This window comes from Chelon labrosus (genome assembly GCF_963514085.1).
Source record: "Chelon labrosus genome assembly, chromosome: 5".
Taxonomy (NCBI): Eukaryota; Metazoa; Chordata; class Actinopteri; order Mugiliformes; family Mugilidae; genus Chelon; species Chelon labrosus.
The window spans coordinates 17,194,462-17,219,390 of record NC_140341.1 but is presented as its reverse complement, the minus strand read 5'-3'; the positions used below and the strand labels follow the sequence as shown (position 1 = coordinate 17,219,390).

Sequence of the window (24,929 nt, the reverse complement as noted above, 5' to 3'; positions counted from 1 at the left end):
ACTACTTTAGCAAATGGTTTTCAGGAAACTAATCTGTTTTAGAGCCAATACTGTTCAACAGTTTGATCAGTGCAACAAACAAACTGAATTGCTGACACATTCACACGTTACCGAACACACACTGAGGTGTTCTGGATGTTTGTCAAGTTTGAGAATTTGTGAGTCGGTGAGTGATAAGGCTGAATTCCTGGAGAGCAGCCACTACTGGCGTCAGAGTGGAGGCAGGTCAGCCATAAATCATCTCTGTCTGAATAGTCAATCCTGTTTGCTTGCAGCGCCTGTAGCTAAACAATCCGTTTGATTTTTTCACTCTAAGCAATTAGCCGAGTGTGGGATGACGTCTGAATGATGCCGCAAACAAACACAAAAACAACACTCACTCCTTATCGTCTGATTCATGTAGTCGTCAGGTAATGGTGATTCACGCGGTGGTCGCTGAGGATACTGACTCCATTCAGATGGTAAAGATTTTTAGAGGTGATTGTGTGATATAAGAAGGACAACTGCTGTCAATTTGTAATTGAAAGAAACATTGATTGGATCAACATTAGGCCCCAACATCAGAAACTGAAATAGATAGTAACATTCATATTGTGGCTGATGAATACTTTAGAGCAGGGGTCTTCAACATTTTCCAGGCCAAGGACGCCCAACCGATGGAGAGATGGAGCAGGGACCTAGTACTTATGTATGTTTATTTAAAGACATTTAAATTTGTGGAAAAAATTGCAGGGGGGAATATAAAAAAAACTTTCGCGCCCCCCCCCCCCCTGCAGTACCTCCCCGACCCTCCTTGTTGAAGACCTCTGCTTTAGAGGCAGTTAATTAATTGCTTATGTTTATTTGAATTAATTAAGTCTCGGCTGAATCAACCAAAAACACTGAATTTGCACAAGTCAAACTTTGCAACTGTCTACTGTCTACAAAATATTTCCAAAGTAGGTGAAACGGACTATGATCAATAAGGATTTGACCTCCGTTGCATTAGCATGTAGCACTAAAATGTTTTGTTTTACAGCATGACTTTTGAGAAACGGCTTCATAATCACGCTGCACACACATGAAACCAAATGTGCAAACCAAATATGAGAATAACCATACGAGTTAAAGTAGCAGACCACCACATATTAATTGAGTATCAACCAGGAAATCTATACGTATTTTGTAACATGCGTATTAGTTTTAATAAGACTGATCACTTCTCATACAGTATTATAGTTCTATCAACTTGTATAAGATACCACAAACACGGGGTTAGCTTAGCATAAAGACAGGAAACAGGAGGAAACAGCTAGCACGGCTCAGTTCTTAGAGGTTACAATATCTACCTATGTGCTCCTCTGAAGCTTTCCAATTTGTGAGTGTGTTTAAACCAATCAAAAACAATGAATTATAATACCAAGGGCAGTTATGAGTTGGGTAAATTTCTGGGCTCGCAAAAATGTCCACATCCATCACCTCATGTACACTGGTCCAAAAAGCATTTCGTCTCATACATTTATTGGTAATAATAAAACAAATGACGCAACACAAATACCATGAAAATGTTTAGTTTAGAATTTGGCCAGTATATTTGGACTCTCTGAGAAAGCTGAATGATTATTTTACTGTATCCCATTTTTTCATGTGGTTTAGGTTATGATAGTCTCCAACAGAGTAGGACACTCCCTTTTTCTACAGCCAGAGTATATGGGTCCAAAAACGCAGATGCCTGACCAAGCCTCAGCCAGAAACATGGCAGATATTTGTCATCTTTCAAAGTATCAAGTTGTCTTTAATACAGTCAAGGTTTCCGGTGTAAACTAAGCTATCCAAAATGTGAAAATCCATTTTCCAAAGTGTTCCTTCAAATAATGATATTTTTAGGTTTTATACTCACCAGAAATGAGTCTTGAGAAAGAAAAAAAACTCAAAAATGATAATCACAGCCTACCACAGTGGAGGCTAAGGTCCTAAAATGTTTTGATTAGCTACAACCTTGTGTAACTAATCAACTTAATTTCCCTAAAAGTTTAATCTGCACCTTCCGGCAGGAGAAGAAAATAGAGAAAAGCCTCAACTTAACCAGGAATTCAGGTGCTGAAAGCATGAATATCACAGTACCAAAAAAGTCTACGCCAAAAATAACAGCCACTTTCCAGTTGGCTTCCCACAACCACAGAAAGTCCCTTAAGATTAAATGCGCTATACCACGGTGTCTTAGGGCTAGATTCTTACTGAGTGCCGTGCAACCATAAATAAGTCTTCATTAGAAGTGAACTCGAGGTTTCCCACAGTGATGGGGGTGCACTGTGTGAGCATTCAAACATTTAATTGCTGGAAACCAAACATCTGGGAATAAGGCCAGGTGAGCTGGCAGAATTGCTAGCGGGGAACAGAGGAGCAGATGAAGTAGAACATGTCTCTGTCTTGTCTCAGAAAGTAAAGATCCCGCCGCTTTCCACTGCACCGGGAACATTTAACCTGCAAACCATTTTGTTATGAGACCAGGAAACACTATGCGTTCAACAGAATCGTCTTACAGGATGTCATCATGTGCTTTAATAATTTTTGGAGGTTATTGTTGAAAGCAAATCCTCTGTTTACACAGGCTTTTCCGAGTCATCAGGGGATGAACGAATATTCATAATGTGCAGACCAGGCCAAGAGGAAAATCCAGTTTGACTACTCAGTGGAACATATTGTGGTTATAACCCTACATCGAAAATAAAAGACCATAAAATCATTTCAGACTGGACTGGCAGAAACTGAAGTTAAACAAGACTTAATTTGTTCAGATTCAGGTCAATTGCTTGCATCCTCAGTTTGCACTAACAATCACGCAACAGCACCGAGCCGTCTCATGTTACTAATGGAGCTCTCCCTGTAGTATCCATATAGACTCTTCCACTAATTTCCAGACAAAAGAACATACCACTCCAGACACAAAGACGTGTGCTCCCCACAACCATATAATCAAGTTATATAAAAGCAGTGGCTTCAGCATTGCAGTCTGCTTAACACCCGATAGATATAATTACAAAACAAAAGACAGCTATGTTTAATGGTTAACTTGTGAAACAAACCACATTGTTTCCAAGGACTTCGCAAGGGCGGAAAAACAATGGCATGCCAGAGCAGATAGCTGCAGATGCACACACAGAAGGAGCTTTCGATTTCTATTTCCGATTGTCGGCGAGTGTTTGTCTTCTTTGTGCGAGCAGAAACAAAAGAGGTGGTTTTGGGTGAGGATCTGGCGTATACATTTGGTCCATATGAAAAGAGTTGTGGGTCTTTTGTAGCTGCGTGTACTATAGGCTATACTGGGATAACATATGGGCCACAAACGTAATGTATAGATCACATTATTTAGCCTACTATAAAAACCACAGAAAGAAAAATTGGTCAACTGAAAAAATTAAAAAGGAATCTTTAAATAAGAATAACAATATATTTATATCAACAGATTAACACATGCACAGGGACAGAGAGAGCAATAGAAACTTATTTTAATTATGCACTGCAGTTCTGTTCAGTGTCTTATAAGGAACTATGAATGCCTTGGCACTGAAGAATTACTCTACAGATGGAAGCTGTCTGCAACAAGTGCTAAGAGCTGCAGAGCCCAAAGGTTAACTTTCTTTTTCTACATTATCCAACTCTATTAAAAGACAAAAAGGACAACAGACAAGTTAAATCAAGCTTTGGATAAGACTGCTTTAGCGCATTTGTCTGTGGACACTGGGAAAAGTTTGCACAGTAAACAACTGCTGAATCTTGTGTTGTGCTATCAATCTATGTTGTCTGCAACTCTCTGACCTCAGCACGGTTCATCCTCGCCTCGTGCAGCTTTTGCATTACCGGCTCCAAAACATCCCTCTGCAACATCCACACTGAGCACTGCCCACAGCCGCTCAGTGCCTCGCTGTCAGTCTATAGGGTAAGTTGAGAGTCTGCCGCTTCCCCTCAGTCCGTCTCTTTCAGCGCAATCTCTGTCGTGTTTCTCTTTTGAACGCTCGTACAAGTATGAATCTGTAGATCCATCGTATCTGATAGTTTCTCCTTGGGAGTCAGACATACTACCTGTATTGATCAGACTCTGCCTTAGACATTGCAGCCCATAGTCAGCAGGCTGTGATAAGTACCTCAGCAAGTGAGTGAATAGAACTGTGTATTTCTGGATAACAACAGAGCTCATAGACACAGAGCAATAGGCTAAATCAGGCTGTAGATATAAACAAACTGTACATTTTAGGATTCTTTTATTGCTATTTATTTGGCTTTTTATGAGATTAGTTGAATATAAAATATAAAGAATCATTGAAGTTATTCTTTACGAAGGAACAAAGGAGGTCGGGGCTGAAAGAGAGCCACAATGAGGGTAAGTTAAGTTATTAAGTGTTTAGAGAAAGACTAACACATTAAAGGTTTAGATTTTTTCATCTGTTGACAATAACGAAATACGATATAGCCCCAACCTTAATTTATCTCACCTGCCATGTCTTGTCCACTCTATGAATCATCACTAAGTCTTACTGTGGATGGTTTTCCAGTTCCACTTCACACAAACTACACTCCAGAGTCATCATGCAGAAAGGCTATTTGAAAATTGCACTGGAACAGAAGTAACATGTTTGTCAGCGATGCACAGAGGCAGCTTAGGAACAATATAGAAAAATCGCCTTAATCTTAACCCTTTCTATTCGTCCGCTCCATGCCCGCCGCCACCGACTCTAATCAAAGCTCTTTTCACACAGTGGGAAAGTCAATAACGGCATACAATCAGCAAACAAATTCAGCTATTTTTAAAAGGGCCCCTGCATGGATTTCAGTTGCTGTAATTTGAATTATTCTAGCGTGTAACACTTTAATTGTCAAAGACAAAGACCGTGTCAGAGACACAGAAGCACGAGAGGCAGAGAAAGACTCAGAAAGTGGTTTGAAGGCTCTCTCACTGAGGGACAGACTGGGAATGATTTGCTGAGATAATTACAACTGTGATTTCACAAAGTAACAGAAGGCAGTATTTAGAATCATAGTAAATAAACAACGTTATTAGAAATATTAGAAATAATAGATGAGAATAGATTAGAAAAGATATGGGATGTTAAAAAGGCAACAAGGGAATGGGAGAGAGTATTCTTAATGTTTTATTAATACCTTACTTACCTCTTCTGTACTGTGTAAGTGGTGTTAGGAATCACATTACGATAATATGCAGTTTTCCTTCTCAATGGTCTCCTAATGTTTCCAGCCCTCAGAATAAGCTACTGATTGTGTGAAGTCTAAACCTGGCACAGACCCTTTCACTCTCCACTCCTGTGATTCTCATTCTAGGAGCCTCCCAGTAGGAATGTGAGGTTCGGTCTGACTTCATTAATCCTGACTGTTATGTTGATCTTGGCACCGACCACACAAGATGCTCCTGCTAGCTTCAGTAAAAACCATGGCTCCTGCTTTCAAATGTCTGGTGCTGGCGTCCTAGCATGACTAATTATTGTCGGTGGTACTGTTTTAACTGTGTGAATATCTGATTCTGCTAAAATGATTTGATTTGTCGATGACACAAAATCCTGTGCGGGGGAGCAACCCTCAACCTGGGACTCACGTGTCATGTGGAAGATGCCATCGCAGGCGTTGATGTGGGACAGGAAGGCGTTTCCCAGGCCTTGGCCGGCATGAGCACCTTTCACCAGGCCAGCAATGTCGACAACATTAAGGAACGCTGGGACTTTGCTGCGACCCGAGAAGTAAACGGTAAAAGTCAGATATTTAAGATAACATGGAGAAAACTCTGGTTTTGCTTGTATTTCAGTCTAGCACAGTGTAGAATGAACTCAGAGGTGAAAATCTAGTGTGAGTTGTTGCCGTTTAACGTAAAGAGTATATACCGTGCACTGCTTCCTCATAAAAGAGACAAAATATCAGCAACAGTCACACCAATGTTCAATGTAACATCACCGCAAAACCTTAAAATCTACCATCAAGTTGTGTCGACACACAAAATTATAAACATAAACCAGTCTTGAATCAAAGTGAACATTGTTATCAACATTTTAGATGATAAGGCTGGTGTTCTCTATTTTTCTATTCTCAACAACAAATTCAGGCGTATTAATGAAGACTGCATTCCACTTATCGAAGGTCCGGCTTTTGAACATTGTAGGTCCTGGGACACTTACCTGAACTGACATGCTTGTGAAACTCATATTTTTTATTTTGTTAAAAAAAGACTTTCCCAGCAGGGCATTACAGTCTTGTTGCTCGAATAGGAGTAAACATTAGATTAATATATTCTTGGAGCTCTTCAATTTAAGGCAGCGGATGGCTCACAGATGGGTTTTAATCATTTTTGGAGGTCTCTGCAGAGAGATGAGACATGTCAAGCTACATCGACAAATGTTTCTATTAATTTGACAAGTCCCTTTGACTGAGTGGGCTAGGCTACATAATAAACAACAGCTTTTGTGTTTAATTCAATCCAGTTAAGCAGCACCACAAACTGCATCCTGATGCAGATTGTGCAGGTAAATTACCATCCTTCCTACATTGTTTCAACATAAACTGCCTTGAAGGAGGGTTTACTGCAGGACTTTTATATTAGGACGCACTTGTCTTCACCGTTGTACCTAATGTTTTGGCAAGTGAGCGTATGTGACGAATATTTCCAGCTTTACCTTGAAAACGGTAGCGACGTTTGACAGGTAGCTATTACGGAGCGGCGAAACTGCACTGCATTTTTATTTGTATGGTTACTGGTGTCATATTTTGCAGGTTGAATCTATTCTGCGTGTGTTTGACTTAGAGTATAGCTCCTATACAGGATAGCACAACAAATCTAAATTCAACCTGCTTTAACAGCCTCTATAAATGTGTATGATAACCAGGTGTTGGAGGTTCAGAAGCTTCAGCCTTTTCTTTGTAAGAAGTAGGGTAGAGTAGCAATCTAACGTTGTCTGCAACACACCACACAGCCACATGTCAACAACATTGTTATATGGTTCCTCATACCTATAGCAAGAGGACCGTCGGCAACTACAGATCTGAAGTGTGAATAATACGAGACCGATGAGACCCCATACCTGGCAGGTTTGTGGAATTGGCAGAGGAAATCATAGCGTTCATCTGGAATGGGCACTCTGCTTTCATTTGGGTCAATGGTGCAGAAGGGGAAATTTTCAGCTGCAGCCTGACTCTTTGTCAGCACGTTGAAAAAGGTTGACTTCCTGAAAATAAAAACAGCAGCGGGGTCAAGACATCTAAAGGTGCTGGTGTGTAGAGCCCAACGGTTCAAATGCATGGTATCAGAACGCTTCAGTAAATTATTTAAGATTGAAGATTTAAGATTGACTTTATTCTATTTTTATATCTCATCTTGTATTTTTAAGACAGAAAACAATTCTCCAATGGACTGAATATTTGAGCGTTTTAATCAAAAATACTACAAGGTTAGATAATCCCATAATGGATCAATTGTCCGTGGGACTGAGGGGCAATTTACATTTCTGATAGATCTCTGCTGTTGAACAGGATCAGCAAAAAGCCGCCTCATGTTGTGATCACAGGGAGATTTATTTTCTGTGGCACAAGCAGCTCGAGTGTACTTCAAAATCTACAGACAATGGTAAGTGTCTAAGAGTAATAATGGCATGGCAGTTAACTATAATCCAGGACTTTCCATCTTTATCCCCTCACTCAGTGCTTCACGTTGAAATGATTGTTTGCCAAGTCCTGCAGGCATAAAATTGCTTGAGACTGCTAAAGTGCACGTATTAATTTCTTATATAATGCTGGATTCGTTGGATTTTTTTGTTCCCAGATCACCTTGAAAAAAGGAAAAGAAATCCACAGTTACACAACACCACACTCACTTGTAAAATTTAAATTATTAATATAAAGAAAAAACTATATTAGTAATAGGAAAAGGGATGGGTCTCAGAATTTTGGAGCCAGACTTTAGACTTTTTTTCCCCACAATAAACTCTTGTATTGTACAATATACTGTATATCACTGCAAATTTCAGTTTTAAAAGAAGAGAAAATCCTTTCTATCTGGATCTTCAGCTCCTCTTGGTATCTTATAGTGAGACAATGTTATGCTGACGTCACTTACTCCAGTCTCTTTTAATAGGTGTATTCACAGTCCTATACTTGGACAGTTTACAATAACTTTCTTGATTTGCAGCATTGTCATTTAAATAGACAAACATCATATGTGTAAGTCACGGCACAATTTAAACAGGGTCAAACTATTATGTGTCTTTAGGTTTTGAGTACCATGCAGAATTCTCCCTGAAATAAGGTCCCGTGGTGGTCCAAAGGAAAGGGTGGGGCATCACCTATCTATACTAGAAATGTCATGGACAAATATATTTACACAGGAATACTATACATTGATTAGCATGCTGTATATTGATGGTTGACTATATGTTGTATATACAGTAGACCTGTATGTGACCAAATATCACTGCTGATGAAGACTGTGGGAAGCAGGTGAATTGTCCGCAAAGAGCTAGTGAGTTCATCAAGTGGACTATTTTGTCCTTAATAATTACTCAAAACTTACAAAAGTATATTTGTAGTAAAAGCTAGTTTTCAACTATATATTAAACAGAACAAACTGTTTAAAATATGTCTGGTTTTGTTTTAGCATTAGTGATACGTATAGATCACTGATTGACCCATATGTGCTAAGAACTAGAGTTGGGCAAAAACAAACTATTAATGATTTATCCACATTTGTGGTTTTAGTCTTGGTGGATTATTGTAAGGAGGCTAAATGTAGGTCCTCCGCATGGATGGCTACTAACACAGACAACCTGTATATGTTTTAAGCAGCATGTTACATTTAAGCGTGTGCATTCACAGTGTTTTAAATGTATGTGTTTCTGCAGTATCTGTGTTTCTTACGGTTGATGTCTGTGTTATCGTCAGTCCATGGGAAAAAAACAAAACAAAACGGCGACTCCCGAGCCACTTTACTAGCCTGCATGAGGAAGTGGGCTTCTTTGTTTTTCTGCTTGAATGCCTTGTTAATCTTAATCATCTTGGTTATCCCCATGCAAGCTGCCTCATTCAGAGCCGTGATGAGACGGCTTCCTGAGCACACATCTATCCACTCACTATAAGAACAGATGTTTATGTACGAAAAAAAGAGCTTGTTGTTAGGAGATTATTATTTAGATGCTGGCTTCTTAATCACAACAGAGCGTACACATGCCAAAAGGCAGGTATATCACTAGTTAGAGACTTGATGCAATTAGGCCATATAGTGTGTCTCTATATGGTTTGAATACACTTTTTCCTTCCTGTAAGCCGCAGAGTGGCAGTAAACCCTCTGAACACGTGCTGGTGTAAGTGTAGAAATAGCTGAAAGGTTGGCTGAATCACACACTCTCAAGTTTCCCGTGTGTGAAGAATAGTCAGTTACGCCCAACTAACAGCTGGCTGGCATCTGAGCATAGTTCATTCATGAAGAAACCATAGGAGGGTTGACAAGTTGTTCTTTGACACAAATGTGGCATGGCAGGCCACAACCTCAGTGAGTTCTACTTCTTATAGCAGGAAGAAATTGTGGTTTCATGGCGGTAGGAAAGGAAAACACTGGACAGAAGAGAGTTTTGCGCAATAAACTTCACAACAGCTACCAGTACACACCACATGTGAACCAGTGTCTGCTCTAGATAAAGTATTTTACTCCATTACGTATAATCGTTACCAAAATATAGGGTATAATAAATGAGTGATACACTTAGCCTGTCCATTGTTTAACTGAAATAATATTCATAAGTTATAAATTATTACGCAGTGACGACTCAACATCACAGATCTGTATGTCCTTTCCAGTCCTGCACGTCGTAAAGAAACTTTTTACGCCGCTTGAAAACGAACGTTGAAAATGACTTAAAAGATCTTTTATGGAGCAGCAAGAGGATGCAAACCTGTCAGCTGAGCAGAAGACGACCTATCGCTGCGGCCCTTCCTGTAACTCGGAGGAGGCTACAGGAGAGGCATGCAGGGTCTGCCCTGTGATTAAGCTATGACACTGATGTTGCTGAAGGTCTTAGTAGATGCTGACAAAATGGATTTGTCTGACCAGGTCTGACATGCTTGCAGTATGTCAGCATCTTAACTCACAAATTGCCCGAGATGTGACAGTGTTAGTGTTTTCTCCCTTGTTATTTGCCCACAGAGCTATCCAGAATGCACCCTAACCTTTGACTAGTGCATACTATGATGAGTAATGAGTGGGCATTCAAAACAAACGCCTTTCATTCATTCGGCGTTCTTTGCTGCCACAACGTAGCCTATAGACGATGGGTTCGTTTTGACTTGCTGTCATGCAAGATTTGTTCAAATGTGGATGGAGATTAATAGTAATATACTGTTATGAGGAAGACATCTCACTGAATGTAACTACTGTTTAACTATGACTCTTCTCTAATTAATAGACACTGGTGTAAACATAAAACCCTCATTCATAAATTTAGGGATTTGTACTTTAATAACTGTACTAACAGCACAGACTTTTATTTGCTACAGCTCTTTTACGCCACTCTAAATCATAATAGTTAACCGCTAGGTAGAAACGCTTCAAGGTTTTTGTGATGCATGCGAGACATGGTTTGATTTGTTCTCAGGTTACTGGGGGCGCAGACATTTAACAGCCTTACATACAGTGTTACAGTTGTTAAAGGACACTTTAGAGAACTTTTTCTACAAACGGTCAACATGAGTTTTGTGTATTCGGTTTACTGTCTTGCATACACTGATATTCTTGGCATCACAGAAGTCAAATCTGGTCCAGATGCTGTTAAGTGAAGTGAGAAGGTTGTAGTATCTATATAAGCATTACTTACCCAACATTGGGCAGGCCGACAACTCCTATTTTTAATGAGGTGCCAAACCTTCCAATCAGTGGTGGTGGCTTTGGCACATCACCTCCCTTACCCTAATAAAGGCAATGTGGAAACATCTGCAGTCAGAAAGAGCACATGCAGTTACATAATCTACAATGCATGCTTGTCCTTGTTTCTGAATGGATCTGTTCCTTAAAAAAAACACACACAAACAAAGAAAAAAACGCACCTTCTTTGGAGCCATTTCTCACACTTATGTGGTTTCACTGATTTCCCCAACAGCTCACCAAGTCAGAAAAGCACATTCACTGACAGAGCTATGAAGCTGTAAGTCCTCAAACGCAACCAGGCGACTGCACTTCAACTAGCTCGCTGCCTGCGCTCAAAATAGAGCATGCAGCCTCAGGAAATGAAAGTTGACACTGTAAGCCAGCAAGCTGACCTGCACCTCCAAATTTAGCTGTCGATAATATCGATGCTGGTTGATGAGCTCCTATAAGATGGGACTGACGCGCTGCTGTTGAAAAGTGGGCATTAAAAGCATTGTTAGTCCTTATCAGAGGCTTGGCTGCATTGTCTGCTTTCTGTTAACACTGGAAAGCAGCAGTCTTGACAGTCGTCTAAACTGAAGACGTACGGTGCTGGCAGGTATGAGCAATTTTCCCATGTCCCCTTGTTTCATAGCTTGTCGGTTACGGACTTTAATGTATGTTGATTCTGTTTTCTTACTGCGTTCTTTACCATCCTCCAAAAGAAGAATGAACTGGCAACCTTTGTGGAAATAATTAAACTCATGTAATATGCCAGCTGAAATGCAGTACATTTAAAGAAAGACATCAACATAAAGGAAAATAAGCTGTTTTCTAACACAATATTTAGATTTTTAAAGTGGATTAGAATAAATTTTACACCCCAGAAATATCTGCAAGAAAAGGAAGATACACTAAGTGAAAGCATTTTGACAAAAGTGCCCACTTTTTCTGTTTACTGAGCTCCCTCTGATACAAGTGGAAATAAAACAGCACCGCAGAAATAAAGTACAGCATCCTTTCACTCATAGTTTACTCCAGCCCCCTTTGAGAGAAACAGGTGTAGCCACATGAGCGCACAAAATTACCACAATTAGTTAAACATCCTCAAATAAACTTCCCTCTGCAGAAATACAAATTAAAGCACACAGGGGCACAACCAAAAACCATTGCCCGATCCAGCAGCCTGTCTGGTTTAACATGCAGAAAATGAGGCTCTAATAATCTGGATTTGAGGCAAGTGAGGCCGGCTTTGTAGAAAGAATTTAAATGAATAGGTCTGAATTAATCATTTATCTTTTGTTGATGGATGCACCCCCACTTAGACTCATCACAATAGATGCAGAGCGTTTTGTTCGACCAAATAAATCATTCCCATTGTTTAAGGTACATTGATCAATCTAATGGCTTGTAATAGGCTCCTAATTGCCACAGAGAAGTGCTCACGAATGGAGTCCAGAATTACAGATTCAGCTCAGAAATTTCACTTGAATGACAAGGCAAGATCATGTTCTCCCCTCCTGTCCCTGGATGCACATGCTCTGAAAAATCTATTTAATTATTCTACAGAATAATGTAACAAATACATTTCTATACAAATTAATTCAAATAAAAAGCATTTATTGGTGCATTAGGATCATGCATGTCTTTATTAGGACTCCAATCCGAACGTTCACACTTCTCATTATATACAGATATATAGATATAATACTAAACATGAACATACAGGCAGTGAACTCTCTTTGTTATTAATTCCAAACTAAAATGGTGGAATTATATATATATTTTTTGTATAAAATAATAAAGTGACGAATGATATTGAATGATGAAGCTATGCTCTGATTTGTTATATAGAAAATGTGTTGAAAATAAATACTTAAATCCCGCGTAAAACCGCATTTCACGCCGGAATTAATTTAACTCCTTTAGCAACAATTACATTTAATACCGTTAACAGCACTCTGCCAAATTGTCATGATTGCAAAAATGATTCCATTTTCTTGGCTGCGCTCAGTATTTGATGAGACAGATTTTTATTCACCCCTTCCAAAAGGTGGGGTTTTAAAGAAAAAAAAGGGAAAAAAAAGGAGTATTTGAACAAATTGCGCCTGTGTTTACTGGCTGCATTCACACTCCATAATAGAGCATTATTTGCCCATTTTGAATACTGTAATGCACATCTTTCGGTCGAGCCTTTTCTCTGGCAAATTGCTTTAACTTTTAAAGGGATGATGAATCACACCAGAGCAGGTCAATTTTACATTATGCCATTATCCCTGAGCGCTTTAACAAGCTTATGGAATATGTCGGCTTATTGAATTGACATGTTCAAAGGAAAAATAAGAAGAAGAAGCTCGAGTTTAGGACAATTTTGAAACACGGGATCCTCTTCATTGTGCTCGATTTAATTAAATGTGCCATCACGTTTTAATTCCCTGCTACAGTACTGGCTTCCAGTTAAATCGTTTTAATAGGGCATGACTGGCGGCCTTACAGCAGGTATCCCCAGGATGCTGAAACTTTTTTTTTTTTTTTTACCGCTTTTAAAACAGGTCTACGGCATGCGCTGATAAAGCAAGCTGTCATTTTTAATTAACCCCTCACCTGCACTCCCCCACCATGTAAGCGGGGAGGGGGTGACGGCGTGCGCCAAAACGACCACACGCACAGATTTGGCTGAAAGTAAAAAAAACAAAAACAAAACAAAACAAAAAAAATGTGGGTTAGTTGATGAACTGTGGGTCCTTATGTGCCTTTCTTCTCGTATTCTGTGATGCGTCTTTTTATGAAGCCAGCTCATAAATAATCGAATCTGCGGTTAGAGAAGACATGGTCTGTGCAGTCAGGCCTGTTTCTGGACTTCTTCGCTAAACTTAATCCATCTGGTTTTCCAATATAAAACACAATGGCTGTAAAATATGGGACAGAGCATAAAACACCAGTTGTTTCCCACCGTGCGTAAACTGTGCCATTCCTAGAACATAGCAGCATATGCGCTTTGTGCCGATATGATAAAGTCATCTCCAAGTTACCTCCAACGCTGACAGTCCGCGCTTAAATCAACATTTTCTCAATGACGTGTTGCGCATGATCTGAATATAGAAAATCAAAAGAGGGGAAACCTGGATACACCTAAGGAGACTGTCGGCACAATCCTCAAACGCTTTCAAATGAATGAAAATCTTACCTTTGGGAGAACTGACGTGTGAACTCAATTCTGCCATGAAAGGAGACATTGAGCCTTCGTGTGAGAATACAAAAAAATAACTGTACGCATTAAAAAAAATACCAAATCGTGTCTTGTATGACAGTCTGAGCAGAGGCTGCACAACACATGATTGACGGCGGGGTTTTTGGTGTTTCTGTCTGTGGTCGCGCCTCTCATTGGCTGACTTCAAACCCCAGCCACGAATGCGCCTATTAGATTGGCTGCGCGTCCCAGCCAGCTGTACTTCAAAGAACACGCTCACTACAACTAGGTAGTGTTGGGAGCTGCGAGCCAAGAGAGAAACCGTGTGACCCGAGTCAACACGGTAAATCTGAATCAAATTGGAGCCATACAGCATTGAAATCGCGAACACTCTCATCACGGCACAGACCCTGGATATGGCTACGTCTATACTTGGGGTGAGTCCGACTTTGTCTTTACGCACAAAAGTTGTGCGTAAAGTTATTGCCGCCTACTTTCTTTTGCAACAAAATGTTTGCTGCTTTTGTAAACATACATGTTTCAGGTTAATGAAGGTTTACTGCGTGTGTTTTATTACTTAACTTGTTTCTGCTTTTAAAATTGACGTTTAATAACGGACAAAGCGCATGGGTATGTTAAAACAACAGCTAGTCAAACTTTGCAAAATAGGCTGCAGTTAATATTCTGAGTTACTTGTTACGTGCTCTGTGCAAAGATACTTGACTGAATGTCCATCGCGTCTTCTATCCCTCTCCGAAAATGTTTAAGCTACAAAACTAAATTGTTGTTTTTGTTAATTTGTTGACGTCGTGTTGAGCGCACGCTGCGTCCGGGTTAAGCGTGAAATCTTGCCCCATTCCCTGCCTGTTTTAAGTCCAACTTTTTTTCGTCTGTCTTTGCAGGAAGAGCCACGGTTTGGAACTACACCTCTAGCTATGCTGGCTGCAACTTGCAACAAAATTGGTAACACCAGTCCCCTTACAACTTTACCTGACTCCAGCGCGTTCTCAAAAGGTGGATTTCATCCGTGGAAAAGATCCTCCTCCAGCTGCAACTTAGGATCCAGCCTGCCCGGTTTCACAGTAGCAACGAGCCGCGCTTCGACAGGACTAACGCCGACCAGTGGCACAGGCAACAGCGCCTTTTGCTTAGCCTCCACCTCCCCGACCTCATCAGCATTTTCCACAGAGTACAGCGGTCTGTTTTCCAACTCTGCGAGCGTCGCGACGCAGGAGTCTGGGCAGTCAGCTTTTATCTCCAAAGTCCACACTTCAGCAGAGACTCTGTACCCGCGGGTGGGAATGGCGCATCCATACGAGTCCTGGTACAAGTCGGGGTTCCACTCAACCATCTCTGGCGATGTTGCAAACGGGGGGTCCTCGTGGTGGGATGTCCACACTAACCCCGGGTCGTGGCTTGATGTCCAGAATCCCGCAGGCACCCTCCAGACCTCACTGCACTCCGGGACCCCCCAGGCTATCCACTCCCAGCTGAGCGGCTACAACCCGGACTTCTCCTCGCTGACCCACTCGGCGTTTAGCTCCACTGGAATCAGCCCGTCTGCGTCTCATCTGCTGTCCACCAGTCAGCACCTGTTAACGCAGGACGGGTTCAAAACTGTCATCCCCACTTACACAGACGCTTCTGCCGCCAACGCCATGATTTCAGGGGGCAGTTCAGGAATAAGTAGCTCCACAAGGTCGTCCAGGCGATACTCCGGCAGAGCAACGTGTGACTGTCCGAACTGCCAGGAGGCTGAGCGGCTGGGACCCGCCGGGGCCAGTCTGCGGAGAAAGGGACTCCACAGCTGCCACATTCCCGGCTGCGGTAAAGTGTATGGAAAGACATCTCACCTCAAAGCGCATTTGAGATGGCACACCGGCGAGCGGCCTTTTGTCTGCAACTGGCTTTTCTGTGGCAAAAGGTTCACTCGGTCCGATGAGCTCCAGAGACACCTTCGCACCCACACCGGCGAGAAAAGGTTCGCGTGCCCGGTGTGCAACAAGCGCTTTATGCGCAGTGACCATTTGAGCAAGCACATCAAAACGCACACGGCAGGCGGAGGAGGCAAAAAGGGCAGCGACAGTGACACCGACACCAGTAACCTGGAGACCCCGAGGTCCGAGTCGCCAGAACTTATTTTGGAGGGGGTAAACCCCAGAATCACTGTTAAGGATCCGTCTCCTCACGACGAGCCTTGAGGCTTCTCCAAACCCACTCCCTCCAAAAAAATAAAAATAATATCAAACCAGATTCAAAACTGCACAGCAATGAAAACGGGTCTTATCTGACAGACAGTAAAAAAGGAGAAAATATTTCCAGAAGCGATTGCAAGATCTTAAAAATATATATATATTCTCCACGGGCGAGTATCTCATTCGTAAATTCATCAAAAGAAAAACAGAGTGATTTACTGTAGGCCTCCGGAAATTTTTTTTAGGGACAACTTGGAAAAGAAATGTCTGCGAAGAGTGCGAGAAAACCTGTTGAACTTTGGTTGGACAATGTGAGTTCCATCTTGTATATTGACCACTAAACTATGTGTTCTTTTCATGTAAATGTTAGGCTATGATTGTTTTATTCGTGTTGGTATCCTGGAAATCAGGGAGTTTACTTTCAACGCACTTTGTGGATATGTATGTACACAGCTTTTTAAACTTTGGTTAAACCATTTTATTTCTTTGCTAAAAAAAATATCTATATATAAATGTTTACCTGTATAAAGTCACACGTATAAGACTTTCATTTTATCGTAATTAAAACATCTGAAAAAAGGCTGGAACTGTGTGATGTAGATTTTATATTTATTTTATTCATTACTCGTTTGATTTTAAACTGGAAAATATATTTTATTTTTAATGTAGAAATGTATTTTAAGTAGAGTGACACATATATATTTTTTTTCTTTTTAAAATTCACCTACAATACCTTTGACTATTTCCCCTATGGAATAAATCAATGTTTAATGCCCCGGAAAAGACATTTCATGCCCAAATGAAAATCTTGTTAAATGGTATTAATTATGACTTGGAGCACATCGCAGCCCCCATGTGTCTTGTATTTGCGATTAGGGATTCGTGTCTTATCAAATATCTAATTAATCTCCGAGACATCTTTTGTTCAGTTTCACTTTATCGGGGGGTTTCCAAGGGGGTTCGCTGACAAAAGGTCCCCGAATATTTATTCTAATTGTCCAAATTAACTGCTTTCATTTGCATACCAATCGACGGGCCGAGAGTAAGGATGTGGCTTCTGTCTCTTTGCCAGAAACCACATCGCTGTTATGGGAACAGTTTTTTAAACTTTAGAAAGAAAAGGAAAAAAAAAAAAAAAAGAAGGGGCAAAGAGTCACATGCAAATGTTGAATTTTAAACGCTCTTTGCGCAGCGCAGTCAAATGGTTCCTGCGTGTTATTTGAATATCAGTGGCCCCGCACTGAAAGGGTTCAAGGATGCTCTCTGACTTCTTTGTGCTTACCCAGTGCAGCGTCCGACTCTCAAAGAAAAAGCCGGGGAATAATTACAGCGTGAATCCAGGACTGGGAATACGTCATGGAAAAGCATCTCATCCAGACACCCTCCTTTTTTTTTTTTTTTTTTGAAGAGGATGTTAAATTGACCAGAAGGCAATAGAGGGAAATTATTTTCATTTCCTTTTGTGTAACATCGGCTTCAAGTAAAACGGACAGAAAGTGAAAACTATCAAATTAGATTTCCAATTTGAATTTAACTCGAAATCTAAAAAGCTAAAGCGGCAGCAAACATCAGGTAAAAATGTCGAAATTTAATATAATTATGTCGCTACATTTTCAAATGAAATAAATGACTCTTTAGATGAAATCTAACAGATTTCATTTAGAAAAAAAAATGTCTGACAATTTATTGTCATTATTAAATTTAATTTTATTTCCACCCAATCTCTTATATTAAAACATAAAATCCGATTTTGATTTAATATAAATAAATGTAATTATATTATAATTATTAATGACAAATACAACGTTATTTCCTCTATTCGCGTCCACCGCTTGCTTTTTTTCTCTCTCCTCTCAGGGCTGTACAGTAATTACGCGCTTGGATAGAAATCACGTTATTTTTCTTGTTTGATTTTGGAAACGCGCAAAAAGACCCCAGCAAAAATCCAAGTCACATTATTTTATTCACGGAAACCCGACTTGAAAAAAATGTATGGACAATGATTTACAAAAAATAATAATAATAAAAAAAAAATAAAAAAATAGGAGGAGGGTGGGGGGCTGCAAACGCTGTTTGTTTTTAGTTACTATCATACCTTTAAGAAAATAAAGTGCGAATGTAAAGATGGCTCAAGACGCTCACATTAATTTCTAAACCGCAAAAACAATAAAGAAAAATAATAAATTGTGAATTGTAAAAATTTAATCAGTAATTAAAAGCCCTACACTTTTAGGGCTCTACATCAGTTTTAACAACACATCTTACAATGTCAATTTTTTTTCAAAAGCTCCAAATCACGAAAGCAGGATAAAGAAAAAAAAAAAAGAAAAAAAAAAAAGAAAGCAGCACCGGAACTTGTCCTTCTTGTGGGCATCTGACCATGAAAACGAGTCCAGCATTTTCCCATCAGCGGATCAGCTGCAAATTGCTTCCAATGGTAATCAATTAATTTGGAGCCTTTCATACAGTACAAAACAGCACCAGAGAGCACTGAGATGCATTTCCATATTTTCTGTCGACTGCTTCCCTCTACTGGAGGAAAAGGAGATCCACGCACATTTACATTGTTAAATAGGGGGACTCTACAGGATTACTAAAAACACTAAACACCCATTGAAGGAAACATGCACAATACTTTTATATTTTGCCCAGTGTTATAAGGGGGGGGGGGATTAGTGCTTTCTTTTAGTCGTTTCCTGGCTCCTCTCTCTTCTCTCCCTACTCTTACTCCTACTTCTTCCCCTTCCCTCCCTTTCTTTTCTCCTTTCTCTGCTTCTGCTCCTCCCATCTGCTGTTCTGCCTCTCCTCCCTTCTGTGCTACTTCTGTTCCTCTCCCCATCTCTACTGTGATGTCCTTCTTTACCTCGCTCCTCCCTGCCTCTCTCGCGGCTCCGGCTTCTGTCCAAGCCTGCCTTGGAGCTGCTAGGTCTCTGCCTGTCCCTGCTGCTGGCCCTCTTCCTCTCTTGACCTCCCTCCGACTTGATCCTGGTCTCGTGGCTGCGATTCCGACTCCTGCTCCTTCCCCTCTCTGTCCTCGCTCGCCTGTAATCTCCAGACTCCTCTCTATGCCGCTTCTGTCCGGCGTGAGGACTCGGTGACCTGCTCCTGTGAGAAGAGGCCTTTTTCTGACTCTTGACTCGTCGCTCGGTCTCAGAGCTGTTATCCCGACAGGAATCTTTCCTCTTGTTCTTCTTTTTCTTCTGGCTCTTGGACTTGCCATGACTGTCTGAATCCGAGTCACTATCGCTGCTGCTGCTACTGGAGGACTCACTGGAGCTGTCGCTGCTTTCATGCTTCTTCTTTTGTTTACTTTTGCTTTTCTTCTTCTTCTGTTTCTTGCTCTTCTTTTTCTTCGATTTCTTCTTTTCGAGCCGATCAAGTTTTCTGTAAAAACAGGAAAACAACCATTTGATTAACAGTCAAAACAAGACAGCGGACATAAAACACAAAGATAATAAATTCTCAACAATTAACGTTTCCTCAGAGCATTTAAGGTAAATATAAAACACTTAATCATAAAGGAAAGCAGTCAACAACCTTATGAAAAACATAGATGCAATGTGGATGTAAGACTGAACCCTTATCAGAGCTTCCCTTCCTCTTCTATCAATATGACGTACGAAATTCATCTTTAAAAAATATTTTCCATTTTAGCTTTTAATATTCAAATCTCAGTACATTTCAAAACATTAACATTTGTAATGTAAATGTTTTTTACCTGAGGAGTTTCTGTTTTTGTTTGGTTGTCAGTGACTTGAGAAATTCCACCTCAGGATCCTCCTCTTCCTCACTGGCAACATATTCCTGTAAAAGGACACATCAGGTTCAAATCAGAACGACAACGTACAGATAAATACGACTCTCAGCGGTCAATTGATTACATCAGATCTCTGTACACGACTTAAGCCGAGACCATTTTTGATTTCTTCAAACGTACATTGTCTCGTGACATACCAAATCTACAGCTAGTCTTCACGCTCTCAAGGGAATTGTGTGTGTTCCTATACTGTCCTATGCGCACAGAGATGACAGTGTGAGACAAGACAATTACCTGCGATGGATCACAAACAGTTGAATTCCTATCAAGGACACATTTTTTCAGGGCAAACCCACTGTTTCGCATCTCCGCCATTAACTCCGAGGGGTGCATCGACGGACCTGTTGGCACAAATCACAGCCTCAGAGTCCCATTGATGTCGAACCCATACCATCCACTATCTCCACAGTGGGAATTTCAGAGGCGGCTTTGTTAACAGAATGGGACATCAAATCAACTCACTCCACTTCCGGCTGAGCAAATCATACAATATCATTCTCTGCCAAAGCAGCAGTTAGGGGGAATCAGAATACACAATAATTACATTTTTTTTCCTCCCGGCACAGGAGGGGGACCATTACAGCACTCCACCATCAACACCACTGACTGGACTCTCCCAGGGTAAACATTATTACTTTACTACTCAACTCGCTGATTGCAGAACTCAGAATCAGCTCGAGGCTGGGAGCTCCAGCTGAAGCCTGAGAGGAAGGATGCAGTAGGTGTACCTGCTGCAAAATCCGTGACACACAAAAGCTTCCCTACTGGTGTCAAATATCAAGCATCTAGGTATTCTGACCGTTTTCTCTTGCACTACAAAGAATTATTCTAGTTTTTCCACCACATTACTGTCAATAACCATATTTACTAGGCATTTATAGTAGATGTATCTTTTGGAAACTAAATTTCAGCTAGTAAAAATAAGAATACAGTAATTAAATATCTTACACCTTATTTATTGTAAGGCATATCATGTGTTTTGATCCTTGTGGATGTTTTCCACTTAATATGGCTTTTATAAATGTAATCATGGTCAATATAACTGCACTTTTTTTGACAAAAAATACAAAAACTTATTTTCTGTCAAAGTGAAAATGGACCCTAACCTAATCAAATCTATATAAACATTTAATTTATTAATGTAATGCATATAAAAAGTATTTAATGTATGTAAAAAGTGACTGCATAAGTAATATACTCTACCTATTAATGGGGGACCAGTCAATAAGTGAAATAGAGATCATCTCAACACTAATCAGTATACCTGGATACAATTACAAAACTCCAAGCAACTCAGAGACGAGGTTATTTCTAAAGTGTAAGTTTGGGAACATAATCTAGAGTTCAGTTAAATCCAACCTGAAGAAACGGAACGAACACGGCAGATGTGTTGACCTTGTAGTTTCCCAGATGCCAAATTATATCGACCATAATTGCATTTGTAAAATCAATAAAGGGGAGGAAAGGTCCAAGAGGGTGAACACTTTTTATAGTCACTGTACATTTCACATTTAATTACAGTGATTTAACTGCTACATAAAACACAAAGAAACTGATGAGACGGCATTTAAGATCACGCCGGTTCTGAACAGTTCTCGTACGAACCTGCCGCTTCCTCTGAGGTCATAGAGCTGGCGTTGATGCCCGACAGTCCATAGAGGGGACACTCTCTGTCCGTGTTCACGTGGCCCCATTTGTGACACTTGATGCATCTCACATTGCGCACCTTGGGAAAGTTGACAACGACAGATATTAGAATTATCTCAGTACTGGAGTTGCATGTAAGCCCCAAAAGACAGTATATTCATTCATGTGTTATATTAGCTCTGGTTTTAATATTGAAAATATGTGTGTAATTGAAACCATTTGTTTCATAAGACACTACTACTCAAAGGCTGAGAGTGAACATGGGTTAAAAGCATTACAACCACAGACAGACCACAGATTTTGTTTGCACGACTTTCAGGGCTCTGAGGAGATGAAAGTCCTGAGAAAACTAAAGGCATTTTGTTTTTCCTTCATTTCATCGTCTTGTATACTTCAAATAAACACAAAATACCACGCACCTGGATTCCAAATGGCTGATCTCTGATGTTCATGTCATCCTTTGCATACCTAAAAGACACAATTAAAGAAAAAGTTATTCAAATTCTGACAGCACTGGACAAAATAATGAAAAAATCATGTGCGTAAAAAGGGGACGTACTTCTCTCGAGGAGCCCCCTTCTGCCACTCAAATTTGTACTCTTCTTCACCGTCCTGAAAAGCACATTTTCATTATGAATTTTGGCGTGTGGTTTAATTATTATAAATTGATGCAAGAACAACGTGATTTCAAGCTCACAATGTATATACAGTGTACAGTATTTTGATTTAAGTCATCAGTAATGCATGGTTTACAATAAATTTAACTTTTTTTCCTTGATACTTTAATTAGTCTGTGAAGTTCTGGTCGGACAAAGTTTTAGTTTTAGGTCTTTATTGTATTGTAGGGATAAAACCATCGTTGACGATACGTTTCTGCAGAATGAACTCTCCAAATGCCCCAAAAAAGGAGGTAATGTCACATTTCAAAGCGCAGATGTTCTGACCATCTGGTTCATTGAATCATTTTGTTATTTTTGTAGTTGGGCGTTTGCCTTTACTTACCTCTTTCTTTTCCTCTTCAGGACAGAAAATAGTTGTGAAGACAAAAAAGACAAAAGTGTTAAAATATTAATAAATATCTTCATAGGAACTAACTTTTCAGAATCCTGAGAAATATTTGATAAGAATCAGAGCTACTTTTTTTTTATAAGGGATCATTTACCTTTGGATGCTCCAGGTGGAGCCTCGTACATGAAATTGAGGCCATTTTTAACACGATCATCCCCCATCAACAGCCTAGAGGCGAGAAAACAATATGTTGAACATGTTTTTATCAACATTTTAACATATGAAGTTGGTTGCGTTTGAAGAAAACACACGACGTCTTCCTGTGTCATGATCTAACCTGTTGTTGTAAGTGTCCTGCTCCTTCAGATACGCCTGCATTAGGTCTTCTTGCTTCTTCTTCTCGAAGGTAAGTTTCTGTTCTGCTATCCATACCTGTAAGATGAAGTGACAGGAATGGTTACAGAACAAACTCTCATAGGCGTACTAAGTAATTCAAGCTACAACAATGTGTTCCAACTCCAGTGCATCCCTACATGAAATCACTGAGACAAGTCACCCTATGTTAAAGCAGAAATTACTTCTTGGTCATTCAGTTGATTAAAGGAAGATGGATCAGAAACAATTTTAATAATGGTTGAGAAACGATTATATTATTTTGCAAGCAAAAACATCAAACATTCATTGGCTACATGTTCTCATAAAGGTAAAGTTGTGCTTATTTTGTTTTTCCCAAGTAATCATAGCTACCTACACCTTCTAATTTATTATCATGAAAATGAATGCATACTGACAATAAAGAGTCCTGAATTAACTTCATGATGGTTAGCATATTCAGGATTTGTTTGAAATAACAGTAAGTGTGTTGTACCAAAATATGTTTCCATTACTTCGACAATCCCATTTTAGTCAGTGGGTTGAGCTTAGTAACAGAAACACGTTTGTGTTTAATTCAGTCTAGTTTAACAGCACCACAAACTACATCCTCCAAAATGGACGTCATTTCCTACACTTTTTCAACATAAACTGAACACAGTCATGAAGGGGAGTTTAGTACTGGACTATTTTATCTGAATGGATTAATTTTCACTAGTGTGCCTAATGTTTGGTCAAGTGAGTATATATCTGTATATTTATTACACATGAGGACATCCGTTTATTGTCTTGAAAAATGAGAGGGACATTTTCTGGCATTTTATAGACTTAAATGAAAGGAATTTGAATTATTGTTAAATCATTGGTGTACAGAAGTAAACATAAAAACATAGAAACTTGTGGGTTAATTTCTTTTGAAAATGCAACATGCACAAAACACAAACAATATACTGGATCTGGAGCTAGCCTCACAAACACTCACACTAAGGACAACAGCAAAACTGTTTCTAAAAACAACACTTACACCCACATTAAATCCAATAAGCAGCAAATGTTAGCAGAGTTTCCAGTACAAATACATGGAAACCCAGAGAAATAATACTGATAAAAGCACTGAATGTGTGCGAGTTATCATTTATTCAGTGCTTTATTGCTGTTATTTAAATTTGTTTGTGAATATTTCCTCAAGAATAAAGAGAATAAACACACAAGTGACCGGAAAACTTTAATGAACTGTTGCCTATCCGATAGAAAGGTGAAGCAATGGAAGCTCAAAAGTGAAAATTAACTGTACTTAGTTTATATCAAGAAGTTAGCAAAGTGCTAGCTTTTGCTACGCAGCAAGCACAGAGCTGCTCTTTAGCTAGCAGGCTAAGCTAACGTCCATAAGCCTCAAACGTAGCAACGCTAACCGTGAACTAGCACACGTACCTTTTTGATGTTTGACTTCGATGCAGGATGAAAGTCCTTCTTACACATAAAATTGGCAAACGACTTCCCCATGGCTGACGATCTGTATTTGTTAGTACACTGGAAAACGCGACGTTGAATTTAGCTAACGGCGACACTGGCGAAAAGCTTCCTCCTCCGCATGTAAACAAGCCCGGTGCCACGAAGATAGGTTTGTATTGGAGTAAGCCGAGATAGGCCCACTTTTAAATAATAAAAATAAATAAATAAATAAAAACACATTCAATTTAATAGTATAAAATATAAATCAACAAACGATACAATTAATTTATTTTTGTCAATGTCAACAAATCATCATCAAGGTCTGTTTTAGGTGCAGATCACGGTAATTCTTTAATCGTTCACCATTATGTGACCATAAAC

General features: G+C 39.8%; 3 protein-coding genes and 1 long non-coding RNA gene across 5 annotated transcripts in view; 1 reads left to right on the top strand and 3 right to left on the bottom strand.

Moving 5' to 3' along the window:
- Window positions 1-5,789, bottom strand: part of LOC311487747 (obg-like ATPase 1) — a 34,297-nt gene extending 28,508 nt beyond the window's left edge. The window contains exon 1 of one of the 2 annotated variants that reach the window (XM_084544110.1): window positions 5,588-5,789. In XM_084544110.1, coding sequence (XP_084400236.1) covers window positions 5,588-5,594 — 7 coding nt within the window. In that variant the 5' untranslated portion in view covers window positions 5,595-5,789. The remainder of the gene's footprint in view (window positions 1-5,587) is intronic. The other variant, XM_084544111.1, reaches the window with a different exon arrangement.
- A 1,381-nt stretch (window positions 5,790-7,170) lies between these two features.
- Window positions 7,171-14,132, bottom strand: LOC311487748. The gene is made up of 3 exons (XR_014699055.1): window positions 14,055-14,132; window positions 10,839-10,930; window positions 7,171-7,205 (listed from the first exon to the last, which is right to left on the bottom strand). It is a non-coding gene; the product is annotated as an uncharacterized lncRNA (long non-coding RNA).
- sp9 (sp9 transcription factor) lies at window positions 13,946-17,582 on the top strand. Its single transcript, XM_084544108.1, has 2 exons — window positions 13,946-14,494; window positions 14,960-17,582. The coding sequence occupies exons 1-2, from the start codon at window positions 14,474-14,476 to the stop codon at window positions 16,256-16,258; spliced, it is 1,320 nt and encodes a 439-aa protein (XP_084400234.1). The 5' UTR covers window positions 13,946-14,473; the 3' UTR covers window positions 16,259-17,582.
- A 444-nt stretch (window positions 17,583-18,026) lies between these two features.
- cirsr (corepressor of RBPJ and splicing regulator) lies at window positions 18,027-24,835 on the bottom strand. The gene is made up of 10 exons (XM_084544107.1): window positions 24,528-24,835; window positions 23,062-23,156; window positions 22,879-22,952; window positions 22,719-22,732; window positions 22,276-22,328; window positions 22,136-22,184; window positions 21,675-21,795; window positions 20,304-20,410; window positions 19,971-20,056; window positions 18,027-19,636 (listed from the first exon to the last, which is right to left on the bottom strand). The coding sequence occupies exons 1-10, from the start codon at window positions 24,597-24,599 to the stop codon at window positions 18,925-18,927; spliced, it is 1,383 nt and encodes a 460-aa protein (XP_084400233.1). The 5' UTR covers window positions 24,600-24,835; the 3' UTR covers window positions 18,027-18,924.
- Window positions 24,836-24,929: the final 94 nt, after the last annotated feature.